At 39.1% G+C, this 20,489-nt stretch overlaps 1 protein-coding gene across 2 annotated transcripts; it reads right to left on the minus strand.

Annotated features, from left to right (window-relative positions):
- Positions 1-837: 837 nt before the first annotated feature.
- Positions 838-7,458, minus strand: LOC109206175 (25.3 kDa vesicle transport protein-like). 2 transcript variants are annotated; one of them, XM_019368968.1, is made up of 7 exons: positions 7,220-7,458; positions 6,525-6,836; positions 5,646-5,854; positions 4,432-4,592; positions 4,181-4,327; positions 1,605-1,681; positions 838-1,302 (listed from the first exon to the last, which is right to left on the minus strand). In XM_019368968.1, exons 3-7 carry the CDS (start codon positions 5,831-5,833, stop codon positions 1,219-1,221), a joined length of 657 nt encoding a protein of 218 aa, XP_019224513.1. In that variant the 5' UTR covers positions 5,834-5,854; positions 6,525-6,836; positions 7,220-7,458; the 3' UTR covers positions 838-1,218. The 2 variants fall into 2 exon arrangements, with proteins under 2 accessions (XP_019224513.1, XP_019224512.1); XM_019368967.1 differs by lacking the exon at positions 6,525-6,836 and having other exon boundaries at positions 7,220-7,456.
- Between the last annotated feature and the right edge of the window lie 13,031 nt (positions 7,459-20,489).

Raw genomic sequence — 20,489 nt, forward strand, 5'->3', positions numbered from 1 at the left:
ATGATAGGCTGTAGACCTGTTGACACTCCTATGGATCCGAATGCTAAGCTTCTGTCTGGACAGGGGGAGCCTCTTAGAGATCCTGCGAGATATAGGAGGTTGGTTGGCAAATTGAATTACCTCACAGTGACTAGACATGACATTTCTTTTCCAGTGAGTGTTGTAAGTCAGTTGATGGATCCTCCCTGTGATAGTCACTGGGATGCAGTTGTTCACATTCTTCGGTATATAAAGTCAGCTGCAGGCAAAGGGTTACTATTCGAGGATCGAGGCCACGAGCAGATCGTTGGGTACACAGATGCTGATTGGGCAGGATCACCTTCTGATAGACGTTCTACGTCTGCATATTGTGTCCTAGTAGGAGGTAATTTGGTCTCTTGGAAGAGCAAGAAACAGAATGTAGTTGCTCGATCTAGCGCCGAAGCCGAATATCGGGCCATGGCTATGGCAACGTGTGAGCTAGTTTGGATCAAGCAGTTGCTCAAGGAGTTGAAGTTAGGAAAAATCAGCAAGAAGGAATTGGTGTGTGATAATCAAGTTGCTCTTCATATTGCGTCAAATCCGATGTTCCATAAGAGGACTAAACACATTGAGATCGATCGTCATTTTGTCAGAGAAAAGATACTCTCAGGAGATATTGTTACAAAGTTTGTAAAGTCGAATGATCAGCTAGCAGATATTTTCACTAAGTCTCTTACTGGTTCTCGTATTAGTTACATCTGTAACAAGCTCGGTACATATGATTTATATACACCGGCTTGAGGGGGAGTGTTAAGTAGTTAGTCATGTTTAGTGTCCCACATTGGGAAGTAGAGACCTATAATTATGTAATTACTGTATATAAATAGGGTTGTACAATACTTTAATCAATATAATGTTTTTCTCCCGTGCATTCTCACAAAATCAAAATAGTAGGCTATGAAGCCTCCACTGTAATTTACAGCATAGCTAGTCGTCATTTCAGAGTCACAATAACCTATTGGAGGACAAGTTTGTGGTTGAGTAATAAGAAAAACATGCCGAGCAATTCATATCAATATCATTTATCAAGTATCAGCGACATGGCTCGTCATAGTTTACTTCCTCTGTTTTACATTTTCAACTGAAATTGCTTGACTTGCCCCATGCGCAGAAAAACAAACACCATTGTGTTTATGTCGGTTGTGCACTGTCCAATGTGAGTAACATCTCCTCTTAGCTGTACATCTTCTGGCAGCATCACCAGATCTTATTTTTAACCCAGAAGAGGAGACTAACAACTCCAATGACAATAGCAACAGGAGCCCATTTCCGAATCAAAGCCTTGAGTAATGAAGAAAATGAATGAGTGATTAAAGCAATTTCAAGTTCGAAATCAGACTAAATGCATGTCCATAACGAGAAAAAGCGTGACAGAACATATAAGTTTTTAGAATGTTAATTTTCATAGTTTGAGCAGCTTATATTACGTTATTCTTTTTAAACAATATAAATGCACTAAACCCCCCTCCCCCCCCCCCCCCCCTCAAAAAAAAAAAAAAAAAGTGATTGCACAAGAGAACTTCAGAGAATGAACAGCAAACTTCATGTTCAAGTGCATCATCTTGAAAATCAATGAAACTAACCTGACGATTTAAATCTCTCGCCTTATCAGCATATATGCGGGATTCTGATGTCAAGCGACTGGACATCTGACTGACCTCTGCAGAATTTGATGTTTAAACAATCTAGTTACTGACAATGAACAAAGTTGCATAACATTTTTTTTGGGGTGGGGGGTGGTAAATAAGTTGCATAACATGCCAATGCATAAGAAGGTTGAAGTTAGGAGGACAACTGAGTCAGTAGGTGGAATTTTCATTATGCAACAAAATGTGGCAATACTTAATTTTATCTTGCACAGGTATATGCTGAAGCATTTTAGGACAATAAGCAGCATAGTTTGTCTCGAGATTAGAGCCAAAATCTAGTTTTTATTAGTAAGGACATAAAGACTTCAAGATCATAATTCACTTCACAAGTACCACATGGTTCCCGGTCATACAACAAAAAGAGGCATACAAGAGGATAGTTGCTACCAGCATCTAATAGATAGATCATCTTTATATGCCTGCATGCACTGCGTTGTGTGTGTGCGCGTGCGTTTGGTTGGGGGGAGGGGAGGATAGGAGGGGAGAGTGGAACACTCTCATCTCCTATTCTAGATGTCAACAGGCAGTTTCGAAAGAAACCAATCATTTTATTTGCTTTCACTTCATTTTAAAGTAACTTTGCATTCAAACAAAAGGATGCTTATTTTACTTCTTTCACATAGTACACCATATGCTGCCTACAGTTCAACTTGTCAGAGTACCAAAATCAGCTGTTATAACACAGAGGTCAGGTAAACACAAATTTTGAAAGGAAAAAAGCACAAAAAAGTGAAGTTAATAACACAATATTTTAAAAACAAATGAAAACAAGCACCTAACGTAGAACCTTAGTGTCAATATTCAATGTAAAACTTTAAATCACCTCTAAAATCCAGAATTCACTCAATCAACTACGCCTCAATCCCAAAACTTCAGATTCCATTAAAATTAAATTTCTCAGATCAATCTAGAAAAAGATAATACTGAAGAAGAAGGAGCAGCTTGTATAAGCTTAGATAAGAAGAAGGCATAATGTTGTGAACATATTTCCTAATCTGTAAGCTTTCTTTTACTTCTTTTGTCCTTCAAAGTATTTTTGGACAACCTATACAAAAAGATGATCAATAGGGCCTGATCAAACAGATGCAACAGCAAATTAGACAGAATTACCCATCCAATGATGTGAACAGATGTCCTAGGGTGTGTTTGGTATAACGGAAAATGTTTTCCAAGAAAATGTTTTCTTGGAAAACAAGTAGTAATCTTATTCATTTTCCGGTGTTTGGTACGCAAATTAAGGAAAATGACTTCTCAAGAGTATTCATAAATAATTTAGATATAATAAACATGAAGCCATAAACTTTCAAACCAACAACCTTCCGAATCCACAAATTTCATAAACTTTCGAACCGCGGAATTTCGAACCCGTAAACTTCCAAACACATAAACCTCCGAACTCATAACTTTGGTACTTGTAAAATTTTGAACCTTTAACCGTAATTAAAAAACTAAAAAACTAGAAAAATAATAATTTAAAAAATAAGTTTTTTTACGGGGGGGGGGGGGTAGGGGTAGGGGGAGAGTGGGGGTGGGTGCTTGCAGAAAAATGAAAAAAACAGAAATTTGAAATTGCAAAAAAAAAAAAGGTGAATTTTTTTTTTTTTTTGCGGTAGGGGTGGGGGGTTGGGGTGGGGTGGAGGTGTAGTAGGGTGGGTGGTAACAGAAAAACTGAAATTTAAAAAAAAAAAACCTTTTTTTGGAGGGGGGGGGGGGGGTGTGAGGGGGAATGTTAAGAGAAGGAGTTTTGGAAAATATTTTCCCTTCTCTTGATAAGGAAAACATTTTCCTCCAATTGGAGAAAAATGAGTTGATAAGGAAAATGTTTTCCAAAACATTTAAGCCAACCAAACATGGGAAAATTGGAAAATATTTTCCTTCATACCAAACATACCCCTAATCTTATGCTTTTGTCACTTCTTTAGTCCTCCTTGATTTAGACCAACCCAAAGAACCAAATGATCAGCTTCAACAATAAATGGACTGATCCAACAGTTCTAGTGCAAATAGACAGAACTCACAGGACCAATCTATACTTGCCGCAAGCACCTTGCAATTAAGAGCATGAAGTCCTCACTTCATTTAGTTCACTCCCGCAAATAAAAAGCAGAAGTGCAGTAGGAAATTTAGAGAGATCTCCAACTTCTAGAATTTCCTCTTTGAGAATATATCCAACTTTGGCAGCCCGATGCACGAAGCATCACGCGTTCACGCAGGGGCCGGGGAAGGGCCGCACCCAAGGGGGTGTGATGTAGGCAGCCTACCCTAACACAAGCGTTAGTGGCATATTCCACAAATTGGACAAGATACTAAGCAAAAATAACCATCATTACCTAATAATTGAGGACAGCAAATAAACTGCCAAAGAAATGGACAGCACAAAAGTCCTTTGGAAATCAGAAACTTTGCAGATATCTAGAAGATGAATGAGGAAATGCCTGGATGAGCTCTAGAAGTTTTGCAAACTTTTTAATAATATAGAGTTCAGAAAAATGTTGGGCTGAGAAACTTACGGTCCAATTTTTCACCGACACCAAGAACGTCTTGTACATTTCGAGTCATTATCTGATGAACTTCATAAAGTTCATCATTCAACTTCGAAATATTGCGCTGAGTTCCGGTATCCTGGTACAGTTTCTTCGTCTTCTGTATGAATGTATCTTTTAAAATAGGGAAAATTATATATTGGAAGAATAGAAAATCAGTATTAACAACTGGAAATTGGAAAACTGAAAAGGAGAGAGAGTTGAGGAAAGTTGCTTACCAAATTTGATAAAGGCATAAGGTCTAGCGGCAGTTTCAATTTGACTCCTATTGACACGCTCAAACTCATTCTTAAGGTCTTCCAGGTACTGAAAGGCAAGTTTCTTTGGATAAGAGCGATCACACATAGTCAGATAACAAACGTGCCCTTCAATGATATAACTGAGAGCTTGGGTTAAGACAACAGTAGATCCACAATTCCCATAAGTTATGTTTTCAAGTGGATTGGAAGGACGCAGAAGTAACAAGCTAGTATCAATTTAGAAAGCAAGCAAATGAATTACCAGTAGCGAGAGTGGACACTTGGAAAGTCAGTTTCACATCAACAATTGTAACATGCCAAATCATCCCCAAGATTTCACATTCAGATAGTCATAATTTTAATGATAAACTTGGTCCTATTTATAACTCTCTTTGTTATTTTCATAAGGGCATTATAACTCCCAACCCCCAAGTTCTGCAGGAGACAAATACTGGTTCCCACTGTGCTCCCTTAATGACTCAAACCTCCAAGCTCGTGATTAAAGTTGGAGCGCATTTTCACTAGATTATACCTACCTTGTCCTTGGTGCTCCCCATAAAACCAGAAAAAATGAGAAAATAAAATGCTTATAAGACATATTAAATGCATATCAAGTGGAGAAGCTACTATCAAAGTAATGGACGTGCATAAACTAATATCAAGCTTTCTTTTTGTTCTTTTGGATTAATTGCGTCATCCATATTTATCACCATATTTCATCCAAGAAGATATTTCACTTATCAAAAGCATTAAGCTGGAGGAACACCCATACTCATTAGTACTGAGTACACTGATTCTACTTGTCCCCAAATATTGCAACAACAAGAAGTGCAGAGGCCCTCATAGAGTTCTCCTTAATTTACAAAAATAAAACTAATAGGCATCTTAAATAGTCCTCAAATTAAAAGCCTCGGTAGACTGGTATCCACATTTAATTGCAACGATGACTCATCATAAGTTAGCAGAATTCTCTCTTTCCTTGAGAGGAATTTCGAATCTGAGCATAGGTAACCCAGTGAAGCTATTTGGAAAAGATCAGTAAGTGTATGGAATTACTTACCTTGCAGTCATCTTTTTGAGCAAAGAAGTTATTACTAATTACTTACAAAAATTTCCATTTAGCCTCTGGGAAGAGATGTAGACACTACCATGAAAATAGAAAAAACAATTATATGGAAACAATAAAAGGATACTGGAAAATATAAGGTCCAGATTCAACGGACATCCTTGATGCCTCATTCTGGCCCATAGAGAGGTTCTTGAATAAGGACTTGGCTTGCTGTTTGTAGAAATCTGCATCTGGAACATCGCGGTTATCATCCAGCCCCTCAGCTAGAGGAAGGCCATCAGTTACACGAGCAATCATGGTCAACTTCACCATTTTCCTTACACAAGCACACAACTAGAAGCAACCACAAAAAGGTAAGAAATCAACTTGCAGATTTTGAAGTCAGAGGAACTAAAAATTTTCCTTTTGGCTGCTAATTCCAAACCTCGGACCAAGATTTATTGGACATAAAGTTCCTAATTTTTTTAGCTTCACCCCAGTTAAGTGTGTATGTGAGTGAGAGAGACAGAGTATCTTTATTAAATAAGTTTCTAATACCAAAGTTTTTACCTTGTTTAATAATAGTCCTGAGATCTAATCTTGACTATAAGCATAATGTTCCGCAAATCATACGTTTTGCACACAGTGCAGCATTCAAAATTTGTAAAGGATGTACGACTTCTTATGTCACTGTTAAATATTCAAGTTCTTCAGTGCAAGAATGAATCGAAACAAAAAGTAGCAGCTGTACAATAAATAAATCCAGGTGCTCAAGTTATAGAGCTTCACATCATGGATGGCAGAAAATTGCATCAACTACAAGAGCCTTTCAATCCTGAAAATAATGCAGGAAGAACATGTTTTTCAATCAATTTAGGACTACAGATATCTTTAGGTTCAGTCATTCTGTAGTCTTAACCAGTTTCTAGTGGTACCATCTCATTCCTGCTGTATATAACACAGGCCCACAGAGGATATTGACTTATGCATTGTGCCTGATCAATGCAAAAGTTTGCTGCCTTACCTAAGAAATTACAACTTCAATGCATTATTCCCAAATTTCAAGTAGCCAAATTCAATAAACAATTTCGAGGGTCCCCTTGGTCCATCCAATGTTGAAGCTCTTAGAGGTTCTTCAAAGAAAAGATTCTTCCGACAATGCCTTAAGCTTGAACTTTTCTCTAAGACAGCTCAATGAATCAACTGTCTCAATCAGCTGGAGTTGACTGTGAATCATCCAATATATCCATTCAGCTCTATTCAAGTGCATTTCATTCTTTTTTTTAATGAGGTGTCCGGGCCAACTTGCTTGCACCTCGACTAATTCCACCAATACCTACGACACCAGTACAAGCACCGGGTAACTCTACGTGGGAGGTAACTGCTTTTCGCTCATGTTCACACACAATAAATTGCTCGGTAGATCAATTTTGGGATAATTTTTTCATTTAGTAGCTCTTAGACTGACTTCAGTATAAACACATAATTTTGCATACTAGCCATCTACAATCAAAAGCGTTATGCAATCTAACCTAACATATCAAATCTGCGTTACAATCCAATTAAAAACAGTTTCCTAGCAAATGTCGCAAATATCTCAGCGTGAAAAGGACAAAATTGAAGTGACCTAAACTCACTGCGAGAATTGAATGAGAACACTTTAGGCAAACAAATTACCTATAAATAAATTGAACGGATTAGCAGCATATATCAAATTACCTATCATACACGTCGGTGCACTCTTTCTTTGTTGATCTGTTGTATTTCTATTCCTCGATCTTTGATTTTGATTTTGTTTGATCCTCTCGTAAACTCTTATCAATTTCAGCGAAATGATGGTTGGGGGATAGTTTTAGTGTAATGAATGGGATCGGATTCAGGGAATCGGATAAATGCACGTCACCACGAGTGAAGATTCTGATCATTTCGGATTTTAACAGTCCTACTAGTAAAAAAAATTCTCCGTCCTAATATTTTTATTTTAATTTGTGATATTTCGACCACTAATTTTACAATTCTTTTGTTCAAATGGAGTATTAAATTTTGGTAAACAAAAAAAAATGAAATAAAGTATCAGCTAACTTGAGGAAACATATGAAAGTACAAGAGGGGGTGAATTGTTTGTTTTTTAAACTTAATAGCTAGAAGTTGACTAGTTTTAGGATTAGTCGACTGGATATAAGAACTTGATATTAGTAAAGACGGAATTTAAGATGCAGGAATTAAAGACACCAGAGTTTTTATACTGGTTCGGATTCAATGTGAATCCTAGTCCAGTCCCCTTGGGTTGCAAGGGAGTTCTTTTTCAGTGAATGAGTTTCTTCCAGAGTACGGAGAATGGTGTGATCTACACCGATCGCTTAGTTCCTATTTCACTCGTTTCTTTTGATACAATGCCTCACCAGTGTTGTTCTCTCTTTCTTCTCTAACTTGTTACACAGCAGATCTAGTAGAGCTACAGTGTTTGTTTGTAGTAGAATAAAGAGAGGGTATTTGGTTCGATCAAAGTATGTGGTTCTAGGATACAGATACATGTTTAAATACTTTGAGAGAGGCATGGTTTCTGGAGAGATTTGCCAACCCAAGAGATTTGATCCTTGGAGAGAAATTGATTCTTTCCAAGAATAAGGTCATACAGCAACAGCTATAATTACGAGATCCTTGATTGATGTTCCATATATGCTTCCAGGATCTTGCACCTTTCGGATTTTGATACGCTCGACTTGTTTGATTCCTTAAGTTTAGGCTTGATTGATTCCGTCTTGGCTTTGATTGATTACTACTCTAATCCCGGATTGTTTTTCTTGATTCCTTCCATCTCGTAGTTGTCCATTGATTTGCTAATCTTTGCTAATCTCGGATTGCTTTCCTTAAGTTCCCTGACTGATTGCTTCCATCTCATAGTTACTCCTTGATTCCATGATCTTCTCTAATTGATTCCTTCAATCTTTTGATTCCATGATCTTCTCTAATTGATTCCTTCAATCTTTGAATTGCTATCCATGAGTTCCTGCACAGATATATTATTTGCATCATTAAAATCAAATCTAACAATCTCCCCCTTTTTGATGATGACAAAATAATATATATGTATAAACAACAGTTGACTTCCCTGTGTTTTACTCCCCCTCAATGTATGCAGTTGACTGGTCCATGGTACTCCCCCTCAATTCATGCAGTTGACTGGTCCATGGTACAGATGTTGCAGTCGACTCCTGCTGCAGAGGATGCTAACGTACACTTACCCTTTAGTCGACTAGCTTTGTATACCTGTACTTTGTATACCTGTGTAGATACATACATATATCCCTGTGTAGATACATACATATAGCCTTCTCCCCCTTTTTGGCATCAGCAAAGAGGGAATAGGCAGAGCAAACCACGAACGAAAACAAGGTATATAGTATTATGCAACAGAGTTATAGTCCCAAAAAGCAACCAGAACTAAACAAGAAACAAAAATAGAAATTGTCCAATGACTGATTTAACAGTCCAAAAACAGCACAGCAAAAAAAATTGTCTTAAGCAACCACATTAACGACGCAGAAAGTAGGTAAGAGTATTGCATATGGCCTCCTTCAGTTGGTCAAAGATGGCATTGGCTGAGATGCTCATTCCATCAAACCTGTCATGAACCTCCTTGAAAGCCTTGACAGCATTCTCCCTTACTCTGAGAACGACAACTCTTATCTTGGACACATCAGACCCTGTTTCTTTGGAGATGGCATGAATGTCACCAACAGTGGACTGAGTGGCTGTGAGGAGATCTTTAATTTCAGAGAGTTGAATGTCAGTGGCACGAAGCTTCTCAGCAAGATCAGGATCACTAGGACTAGGATAAGAAGAGGAAGGTTTGGGTTTGGGATCTATTGGAGCATGTTTTACTTTGCCTTCGTGCTTCTTAACCCATGAGCCTTTCACACTCACATATCCCATACTTGAAAAGGCTCTGGAATTGTAAGATTTTGAAACAGTGATAAAGGGATAAGCAGATAGGGAAATTTGATGAGCTTCCAGGATGTGAGTGATGGCCATACTTCAATCATGAAGTTAATGACCATGAGGATAACTTGACTTTGAGTTTGGTCACAAGACAATACACCAAGAAGGTGTCTGTTTGAGAGAAGGTGGAGAAGGAACCAGTGCGAGAAATCAGAGTAGTTGCTACGATATGAGCCAGGACTCGAGTTTCGAAACTAACATCACTGGGGCCTAACTGGTTGGGAAGGAATTCAGAGGAACACTCAGCAATACACCGTTTATCTTGATCAAAGGAGATTTCAAAATCAACGGGCCAGATATTTTTGAAAAGCATGGGAAAACCAGAACATTTACACTGAAAGAGTGAATCAAACATGGCACAATCAAGAACAATATGCTTACCTAACACTAAGGATTCCAACTTATCAAGTTTACTAGAACGAAGGTTAGCATAAAACATCTTTACTAGGGGTTCATAGACCTTAGGCGGAGGAATAGAGAGGAACTTAGACCACCCTTGATGAACAAAAAGATTTTTTACCTTACAATTTAGGGCTTCCATGTCGTCAAGGTCGACTACCCTTCCATGAGCAATGGGCTTGTCTTTCAAAGCGATGAAAAGATCCCTGTTTGGAAAATCCCAGAAATTCAGGTCAGATTCTAGGGAGCCAGAAAGATCTATCTTGGATTTCTTTGGGGTAGAGGAAACAGGGGGGTTTTCCATAGGTCGTTTTCCTAGAGCTTTTTCTCCTAAGATTTGAGAATGATCAGACAAATCGTCCTACGAAGAAGCGAAACCCTCAGAATGGTCGGACCCTAAGTTTACTTGTTCTGGGGGCATAGAAGGGGGTTTTGCTTTGGAGCAGGTACTTTTTTTTGTGGAGGCAGATGGGTTCTTGGAGTGTTTAGCCATTAAAGGATAGTGGTTTGAGCAGAGCTTCGGAGAAGGGTTTTCTAGATGATAGAGATGAAAGTGATTGAAAAGAGATCTCCGCCTTAAAAAGAGGGATTCTGAACCTTCTGATGGTTGGGTACAGAAAAGGAAAAGGCGTCAGTTGAATAGACGTGATGATTGGCTTTCCATCTTTGAACGACGCAATTGATGTGAAAGGAGAGGAAAAGAGAGGGAAAACTGAGGCGTAATTAATGCAAAAGTAAGAGACTAATTATTAACCTTACAAAAGTAATCGGATTACACATAGGTCCTATATTAATGCAAGTAATGCCAAGTAATTTTCTCAAAGCACAAAACCTATCCTCTAATAAAGGCTTAGTAAAAATATCTGCTAATTGATCAGTCTTTCCAATAAAAGATATTTTTATGTCTCCCTTAAGAACATGATCTCTAATAAAATGATGCTTGATGTCTATATGCTTTGCTCTAGAATGATGCACAGAATTTTTCGAAAGACATATAGCACTAAAATTATCATAGAAGATTTGAATAGGCTTAAAAAATAGTTCATAGTCACCAAGTTGATGAGACATCCACAGTAGTTGTGAACAACATTGTCCAAAAGCAATGTATTCAGCTTCAGTCGTGGATAGTGCAACTGATCCTTGTTTTTTACTGTTCCAGGATATCAAGGCTTTGCCAAGCAATTGGCATGTCCCACTTGTGCTTTTTCTCTCTTCCTTATCACCTGCAAGATCAGCATCTGAAAAATCTTCTAATTTAAAAGTGTTAGAACGAGGATACCATAGGAAGGTACTCATTTTTCCTAACTACTTTCTGGGGTCTATGGTTTTCCTTCTTCAATCTAGAAAAATTTTCGGTTTCGGTGTCTCCTCCGCCGTGATTTTTTTTAACCGGAGAAATCGACGTTCCTCCGACGATCAAACAACTTTTCAATTGGCTTCCGAATTCCGATTTCCATCTCAGCAACGAGTCGCCAGAATTTTTCAAATCAATATTATCGCCGGTGGCAAGTCGAATTTATAATTGCTTGATTTCGCTGAAAATTTTCAGAATTTCAACTGGAGAAGTATAAGAATAAGTACAATTACAATTATAGTCATCAGTTTTCTGGCCAAAAGTATAAGGAATTGGTATACAAATTGGGTTCCATTTCGTAATTTGGTATACAAATCATTGTTCTTGATTTGCAAACTTCAGAGGAGAAAAAAGTTATTAAGTATTAATTTTTGGGCCGGAAATCAACTCTTTTGAATCATATTAAAACAAGCAGTCCGGACATCCTCAGTTGTGATCCAGGTTCCATCTTTCTTGAATTAATTTTCTGCCGCTGGTAACGGTGACAGTCCGGCCCGCCTGTATTTTTCTTGGATACGTGGGTGTTTGTGTGTTTTGCAGGTATCACATTTGTGGCTGTTTGGTGGCGGTAGGGAGGTTCACACGTACAAGCAGTAGAGCAGCAGCTATACGCCAGGTTCCGCAGCATCTGGAGTATACCAAGTCGAAAGATCCAGGTTCTACTCGTGGGAATTGGTCATATCAGCAGTATTCAGCGGATTTGGAAGCGCGTCCCGACTGTGATCCAGGTTCCATCTTCCTTGAATTGTATTTGCGCACATCTATTTACTGTTGCCTTGCCGGCCGTTTTGATTGGATTGATTGCTTTTTCTGTCTTTTCTACTAGTGTTTTAAGCTTAAGGTTTCATCTATTCATTTTAAACCTGTGTGTGCATAGGGGTAGATTCATTGTTCCAGTGCCTGCTCGCGTATCTGTTATCGTAGTCGTCCCTTTGAGCTGTTTTTAGCCCTCGGGTTCGTAGCCTGTAGTCCTTCGTCCCTATTATTGGTTCTTAGTGGTAGTGTGTGCCTAATACCTTTTGTTTATAGTGGCGGTAGTGGACGATGTGAGAGTAAGGTCATGTCCTCGGGTGGGGCTGGGGGTGGGGTCCAGGGGTGGGAAGGGGGGTAAGAAAGCCTCTAGGTTGAGAATTGGGTCTTGGAACATTGGGACGCTGACGGGGAAGTCTATAGAGTTAGGTAAGATTCTTCAGAAGAGGAAGATTAACATAGCGTGTGTTCAGGAGACTAGATGGAAGGGTACTAGGGCACGAGATATAGACGGCTATAAACTATGGTACTCAGGGAGCGCTGGGGGTAAGAATGGGGTAGGTATTTTAGTAGACAGGGACCTCAGGGAGCTCGTGGTTGAGGTTAGGAGGCTAAATGATAGGTTGATGAGTATTAAGCTGGTAATAGGTGGGTTTACTGTAAAAGTGATTAGTGCTTACGCTCCTCAGGTAGGTTTAGGCCAGGAGGTCAAGAAGCAATTCTGGGAGGATTTGGACGAGATGGTGCGTAGTATCCCGCATACAGAGACGTTGTTCATTAGCGGAGATTTCAATGGTCATATTGGGGCTAGTGCTAGGGGTTATGATGATGTGCATGGCGGGTACGGTTTTGGGGTTAGGAATGGGGAAGGTAATTCACTATTGGATTTTGCTAGAGCTTTTGATTTGGTTATAGCTAACTCGAGTTTTCCGAAGAGGGAAGAGCACCTGGTCACTTTCCGGAATTCAATGGGCAAGACTCAAATTGACTATCTTCTTTGCAGGAAGTGTGATAAAGGTCTGTGCATTGACTGCAAGGTCATCCCAAGTGAGCACCTCACGACTCTACATAGGCTCCTAGTTATGGACCTAGAGATTAAGAGGAGTAGGAAGAAGAGGGCGGGGTGCAGGCAACCTAAGATCAAGTGGGGTAACCTGACCAAGGACAAAGCTCAGGAATTAGGGGAGAAGTTGTTGGCTATGAGGGCCTGGATGAGTAGGGGGGACGCGTCTAGTATGTGGTGCACCACTGCGGATTGCATTAGGGTAGCTGCTAGAGAGGTCTTAGGGGTCACGAAGGGCTCTCCTAGGTGTCATAAAGGGGACTGGTGGTGGAATGGAGAGGTTCAAGGTAAAGTGAAAGCTAAGAAAGCTGCTTATTTGAAGCTAGTGGAGAGTACAAACGAGGAGGAAAAAAGGACTTATCGGGAGTGTTACAGAAAGGCAAAGAAAGAGGCGAAGTTAGCAGTTACGACGACTAAGAACGCGGCGTTTGCTCGTTTGTAAGAGGAGCTCGAGGGCAAAGGCGGGGACAAGAGGTTGTACCGATTGGCCAAGGCGAGGGAGAGGAAAGCCCGCGACTTAGACCAAGTCAAGTGCATCAAGGACGAGGATGGAAAAGTATTGTTGGACGAGGCACTTATTAGGAGAAGATGGCTGACATACTTCCATAAACTGTTGAATGAAGAGGGGGATAGATGCATTGTGCTGGGTGAGTTGGAGCACTCCGAGAGTCGGCGGGATTCTGGGTACTGTAGGAGGATTACGGTAGAGGAGGTGGAAGGGGAGATGCGTAAGATGTGCAGGGGCAGAGCGACGGGGCCAGACGAAATCCCGGTGGAATTCTGGAAGAGCGCGGGGCGGACAGGTTTGGAGTGGCTCACAGGGCTGTTTAATGTTATTTTTAAGACAAAGAAGATGCCCGAAGAATGGAGGTGGAGTACGATGGTTCCGCTTTACAAGAACAAGGGTGATATCCAAAATTGCAATAATCATAGGGGTATCAAGCTGTTGAGTCACACTATGAAGGTTTGGGAGAGGGTGGTGGAGGCCAGGGTGAGGAGGTGCATGTCTATTTCCGAGAATCAGTTTGGATTCATGCCGGGACGTTCGACTACGGAAGCGATTCATCTGGTAAGGAGACTAGTGGAGCAGTACAGGGAGAGGAAGAAGGATTTGCATATGGTGTTTATTGACCTTGAGAAAACATACGATAAAGTTCCGAGGGAGGTCCTGTGGAGGTGCTTGGAGGTTAGCGGTGTTCCGGTAGCGTACATTAGTGTGATTAAGGATATGTATGATAATGCTAAGACTCGGGTGAGGACTGGGGGTGGTGACTCGGAGCATTTCCCTGTGGTGATGGGGTTGCACCAGGGATCGGCTCTTAGCCCATTTTTATTTGCCTTGGCGATGGATGTATTGTCGCATCACATCCAAGGGGAGGTGCCTTGGTGCATGCTATTTGCCGATGATATAGTGTTGATTGACGAGACGCGCAGCGGAGTTAACGCGAGGTTGGAGGTTTGGAGACAGACCTTGGAGTCTAAAGGTTTCAAATTGAGTAAAACCAAGACGGAATACTTGGAGTGCAAGTTCAGTGACGGGACCCATGATGCAGACGCAGAGGTTAAGCTTGATGCTCAAGTTATCCCCAAGAGAGCGAGTTTTAAGTATCTCGGGTCTATTATCCAGGGTAACGGGGAGATTGACGAAGATGTCGCGCATCGTATTGGAGCGGGATGGATGAAGTGGAGGCTCGCTTCCGGTGTTTTGTGTGATAGGAATGTGCCGCTAAGACTTAAGGGTAAGTTTTATAGAGTGGTGGTTCGACCGGCTATGCTATATGGGGCTGAGTGTTGGCCAGTCAAGAACTCCCACGTGTAGAAGATGAGAGTAGCAGAGATGAGGATGTTGAGATGGATGTGTGGGTGTACCAGGAGAGATAGGATTAGGAATGAAGATATCCGGGACACAGTGGGAGTAGCCTCCGTGGAGGACAAGATGCGGGAGTCGAGGATGAGATGGTTCGGACATGTTAAGAGAAGAAGCATTAATGCTCCAGTTAGGAGGTGTGAGAGGTTGGCCATAGAGAGTTTGAGAAGAGGTCGAGGTAGGCCTAAGAAGTATTGGGGAGAGGTGATTAGGCAGGACATGGCGCTGTTTCAGCTCACCGAGGACATGACCCTTGATTGGAGAGTGTGGAGGTCAAGGATTAAGGTACAAGGTTAGTTGGTAGTTTGTAGTTGTTCACCGATAGTCTTTGTAGTATGCATGTCCCTTCATATTCTTAAATTTTTATTATGTTATGTGGTTTTGTTCGCCCCAGGTATTGTATTCCCTATTGCTATTATTTGGTGCCACTTATCCTTTATCTTTCCTTTTTTTTTAAAGTTTATTTTATCTTCCATCTTTCTTCCTCCCTTGCTTTCCTCTTCTTCTTCTTGCCCTTCCTGTGCCGAGGGTCTATTAGAAACAGCCTCTCTACCTGAATTAGGTAGGGGTAAGGTCTGTACAGACTACCCTCCCCAGACCCCACTTGTTGGGATCAAACTGGGTTTGTTGTTGTTTGTTCCATCATTTAATCGTTTCTTTTAATAGCTTACCAGGGCAGTGATTTGCATTTTATATTTGTGTCGTACAGATTAAAAATGATACCTAGAATATGAGACTTCAAGAAATAGCTCATACTGAATCTCTTGCTTGTGTTTTTATTATATATACTCATGTTAGTACTGGGGTGTGTTATGCTTTCTACACTATTTGCCGAACCTGCGTGTGCTTCTCCCTATTATAAAGTATGATCTTCTTAGATGGTTTATGTTTTATAATATTTGTGACTTTTTATAAGTTATTTGCATATTGCAGGATATAATTATGCACATCTATAGTGCAGAGTGACTAGAGAAAGAGGAAGCTGCAAAAAAAAGGATGGAATAATTTTTAGAGGAGATATGATATTGTGTGCTATTGCTAGACAACATAAAAAAGTGAGACACTATATCATACTTGAATCATCAGTTGCTAGTTGGATCCAATAAAACAGGTTTATGTATACTTACTGATCATCCATGATGATAAAATCTTGGATTCTTCTCCCATTTGAAGCATAGGTTGAGGGGCTGGCGTTGAGCACGATGGCAAGCACATCTTGCGTTTAAGAAGAACGACGAATAAGCTAATAGACAATAAAAATTAATATAGACAATAGTCGTAATAATAACAATAATAATACTAATAAATGTGAATCTTAGGCGAACAAACAACATAAATAGTTAAATATTCAATTACCAAATTCAGATCCCTCGGGTTGATATTCGAAGTTGCCAAACGGTGTAAGATTTAGGCGCGTTGGCGACGGTAGTGGCTCTGGAGGATTAACAGTTTCAATTGGCTCAACAATGGTACACCTATCAGTTGTCCATGTAAATTTGTTAAGTGGATTTTCATACATATAGTTTGATTCTTTGACTTGTGCAACTGACACCAAGTAAGTATGGAAAGGGCGAAAAAGATTTTCAAAATGCATTATCTCCGCATTGAATATAATGCATTCCACTTGATTTTCCTGTAACAAAATAAGGCACAATTAGGATAATATTAACTTAATTACTATTGGCAAACTTATGAATCCTCTAAAAATCACCTCTTCATCTTGCAAAATCATCAGTTGATACTTTTTCGTTTTCTCTCTGTTGTCTCTAGGTTTGCCTTTATCAACTGCTTGAACCTTAGAGGTCCATTCTTCTGTTTCTGGAGTAATCACATTGATGTTGAACCTTTCTTCCATCTAGACGTAATCTGCAATTATAACACATCACAATATAATAATGAGCAAACGTAAGATTGTCAGAATGATTATAATACAAAATCAAAAAATTCAAAGAGTGAACAAGTTGTACGTCACACTTACTATTAGGAATGATGATCTAAGTTACAGAAAAATCTTTTTCGATAATTTCATCATAAACTACATTATATGTGTAGCGATCATCATCATCGTCAGCTATAGCCGGTCTAATTAATACCTTGACACAGCTGGAACCTTTGGCTCTTGATAAAGCAACGTATAACTGACCATGAGAAAATACAGGTTCTCGCAAATAAATGCCAACAAAATCTAATGTTTGGCCTTGAGCTTTATTTATAGTCATGGCAAAACATAACCGTATTGGAAATTGTGTTCTTTTAAATTGAAGGGGTTGTTTTTCGTCTTCTGATGTTAATAGTGGTATTCGCGGAATGAATACATGTGTATTTTTAAAATCACCACTGGATATTGTAGCACTAATAATATGAGATTTGAAATCATTACATATTAATCGTGTCCCATTGCACAAACCTTCGCAGGAATTCAAATTTCTTAATAATATAATCGGACAATTTTTCTTTAGACACAATCTATAAGGAGGTAAACCAGGAGGATTTAAAGTGTGCAAAAATCTTCATATTCACTTTGATCTTTTGGATCAATTGTTTCATCAGTAGCTAAATAGACTTTTTCATCAGCTGAAAATTGAGCAATTAGCATGTCATTTATTTCATCAACGAAGTCGTTCTTTGTAGTTAGAATTGCGCGAGAAGTAATAAAAGAAATATTTGAATGAGTTAAATATAAATCAGGATAAGTAACTTTAAATAGATGATTCAAGGAATCTTTTTCAGTGGTAAAAGGTATAATCAGAGGACGGGGAATTTCTATTTTGCTCTTATCATTTTTTCTTTCTTTTTCATTACCAATTCTCATCAAATATTCACAAAAATCTGGGTCTGTTTTCGCACGCATATTTTCGGACAATTGTAATTTTTCAAGTTGATGCTGAATAAATCTTGATTGAAAAAAGCGAAATCTAATGTTGAGTTTCAACTTTCATCCATTCGTCTACAGCATATTGTTGAAATAATCGTCCTGAATGTAAGATTATATTTTTATCATCTCTTATTTGGAGTTGATAACAATAGTATTCATGACAAGAAACTGTTTCTCTTTTTCGTTTGCCTTTTTGCATCACTTCAGCTTCCATGTCAAGGAATCCATCAATTGAAGTCAAATTGGTTACACATGGCAATTGTTCGTATTCACAATACGGATGTGTTCTAGAAGAGGTAGCTGACGGCTTACGTTTTTTCATACCCCCATGCCCACCATTTTGACCGTAAGGAACAGTAANCAACAGATTTTCCCTGTTCATCTTTGTCGAGACTTGTTGAAGGACTCATTGGTGTGCCAATAGCTTTGGCACTGCTCATGCCGAATTTTTGGATCAGCTCCTTTGTGTATTTAGTCTGACATATGAATGTTCCTTCTTTAGATTGTTGAATTTGAAGTCCAAGAAAGAACGTCAGTTCTCCCATCATACTCATTTCGAACTCACTTTGCATAATATTTGAAAATTCCTTGCACATAAGAGGATTAGTTCTACCAAATATAATATCATCAACATAAATCTGAATAATGAGATTACCTTCTGATGATCTTTTAATAAACAGAGTAGTATCTACTTTACCTCTTGTAAACCCATGATCAATAAGAAAAGATCTTAATCTTTCGTATCATGCTCGTGGAGCTTGCTTCAGCCCGTACAGTGCTTTAGTTAGCTTATACACATGATATGGAAACTCTTAGTCTACAAACCCAGGGGGTTGCTTCACATATACTTCCTCTTCAATGAAACCATTTAAGAAGGCACTTTTAACATCCATCTGAAATAACTTGAATCCTTTAAAGGATGCATATGCCAACAGAATGCGTATAGATTCCAGTCGAGCTACTGGGGCAAAGGTTTCGTCATAGTCGACTCCTTCTTGTTGTGAATATCCTTAAGCAACTAATCTGTCTTTGTTTCTTACGACTTTTCTATCCTCATTGAGCTTATTTCTGAAGACCCACTTTGTCCCTATCACAGGAACGTTTTTAGGTTTGGGTATCAGTTTCCATTCTTGATTTTTGTCGAATTGATCTAACTCATCCTGAACCGCTTGCATCCAACTTGAGTCTTTAAGAGCTTCCTCTATTTTATTTGGCTCAATCTGAGAGATCAGTGCTATGTTGGCTTTCTTCTTGAGAGCTCCCCTGGTTTTCATTCCTTCATTTGGATCTCCTATGATGAATTTTTTATGATATTCAGGTTCACTTCTCCATTCGTCTAGGCGAACAATATGAGTAGTCGACTCCTTCGGCGGTTCTGGTGGATTGTTGCTGGTTTCATTAGTTGACTCTATCATGGTGTCAGATCCATCAGTCGACTTTTGTGATTTGCTTGTCTCTTGATTTTCTTGAATTTGATCTTCATTACCTGCAATAAAACCTTTCTCGACCGAGGAGTTATTTTCATCAAATATAATATGCACAGATTCTTCCACACACCTCGTGCGTTTGTTGTATACTCTAAAGGATCTACTATTTAATGAGTAACCCAGAAAAATACCTTCATCACTTCTTGGATCAAATTTTCCAAGATTGTCCTTACCCTTATTGTGAATGAAACACTTACTTCCAAAGGGATGAAAGCAACTACTATTAGGACGTTTACCTTTCCACAGTTTATAAGGGGTTTTCTTCAGAATTGGCCTTATGAGACATCGGTTGAGAATGTGGCATGCTATACTTACTCTTTCTGCCCAGAAATGGTTTGGTAGAGAATGATCTAGTAGCATCGTTCTTGCCATATCTTGTAGTGTTCTATTTGTTCGTTCCACAACACCATTCTGTTGGGGTGATCTTGGTGCAGAGAAATTATGAGTATATCCTTGATCATTACAGAAGTCTTCGAATGCTCTGCTTTCAAATTCTCCTCCATGATCACTTTGTATTGTTGTAATCATATACCCTTTTTCTCTTTCAACCTTCTTACAGAAAACCTCAAAGTTTCTTAACGCTTCATCCTTATGAGATAAGAAAATCACCCAAGTAAAATGCGAATAATCTCAACAATAACAAAAACATATCTTTTTCCTCCTATGCTAGCAGTTCTAGTAGGCCCAAATAAATCCATATAAAGCAATTACAAGGGTTTAGAAGTGGATACAATATCCTTGTTTTTGAAAGAGTTTCTTGTTTGTTTTCCAATTTGACAGGCATCACATATATGATTTCTAGAGAAATTCAATTTTGGTAAACCAATAACTAACTCATGCTTGGAAAGTTTTTCAATCAGATGCATGCTTGCATGACCAAGTTTCCTATGCCATAACCAAGGATCATCAGATATTGAAGTTAAACAAATATGACCATCAATATTTTCAAAACCATCAAGAATGTAAACATTTCCATACCTTTTACCTAGGAGGATTGTCTTACCTGTCTCATCTTCAATAGCACAACCTATTTTCTTAAACTTTACCTCATATCCTGAGTCGCATAGCTGACTTATGCTCAGAAGGTTGTAGTTAAACCCATCAACTAGATAAACCTCAGTGATATCACAGTTGTTATTGAAGGGGATTGTTCCGGTACCGATTATTTTTCTTTTTGAATCATCGCCAAACT

This window comes from Nicotiana attenuata, unplaced genomic scaffold (genome assembly GCF_001879085.1).
Source record: "Nicotiana attenuata strain UT unplaced genomic scaffold, NIATTr2, whole genome shotgun sequence".
NCBI lineage: Eukaryota > Viridiplantae > Streptophyta > Magnoliopsida > Solanales > Solanaceae > Nicotiana > Nicotiana attenuata.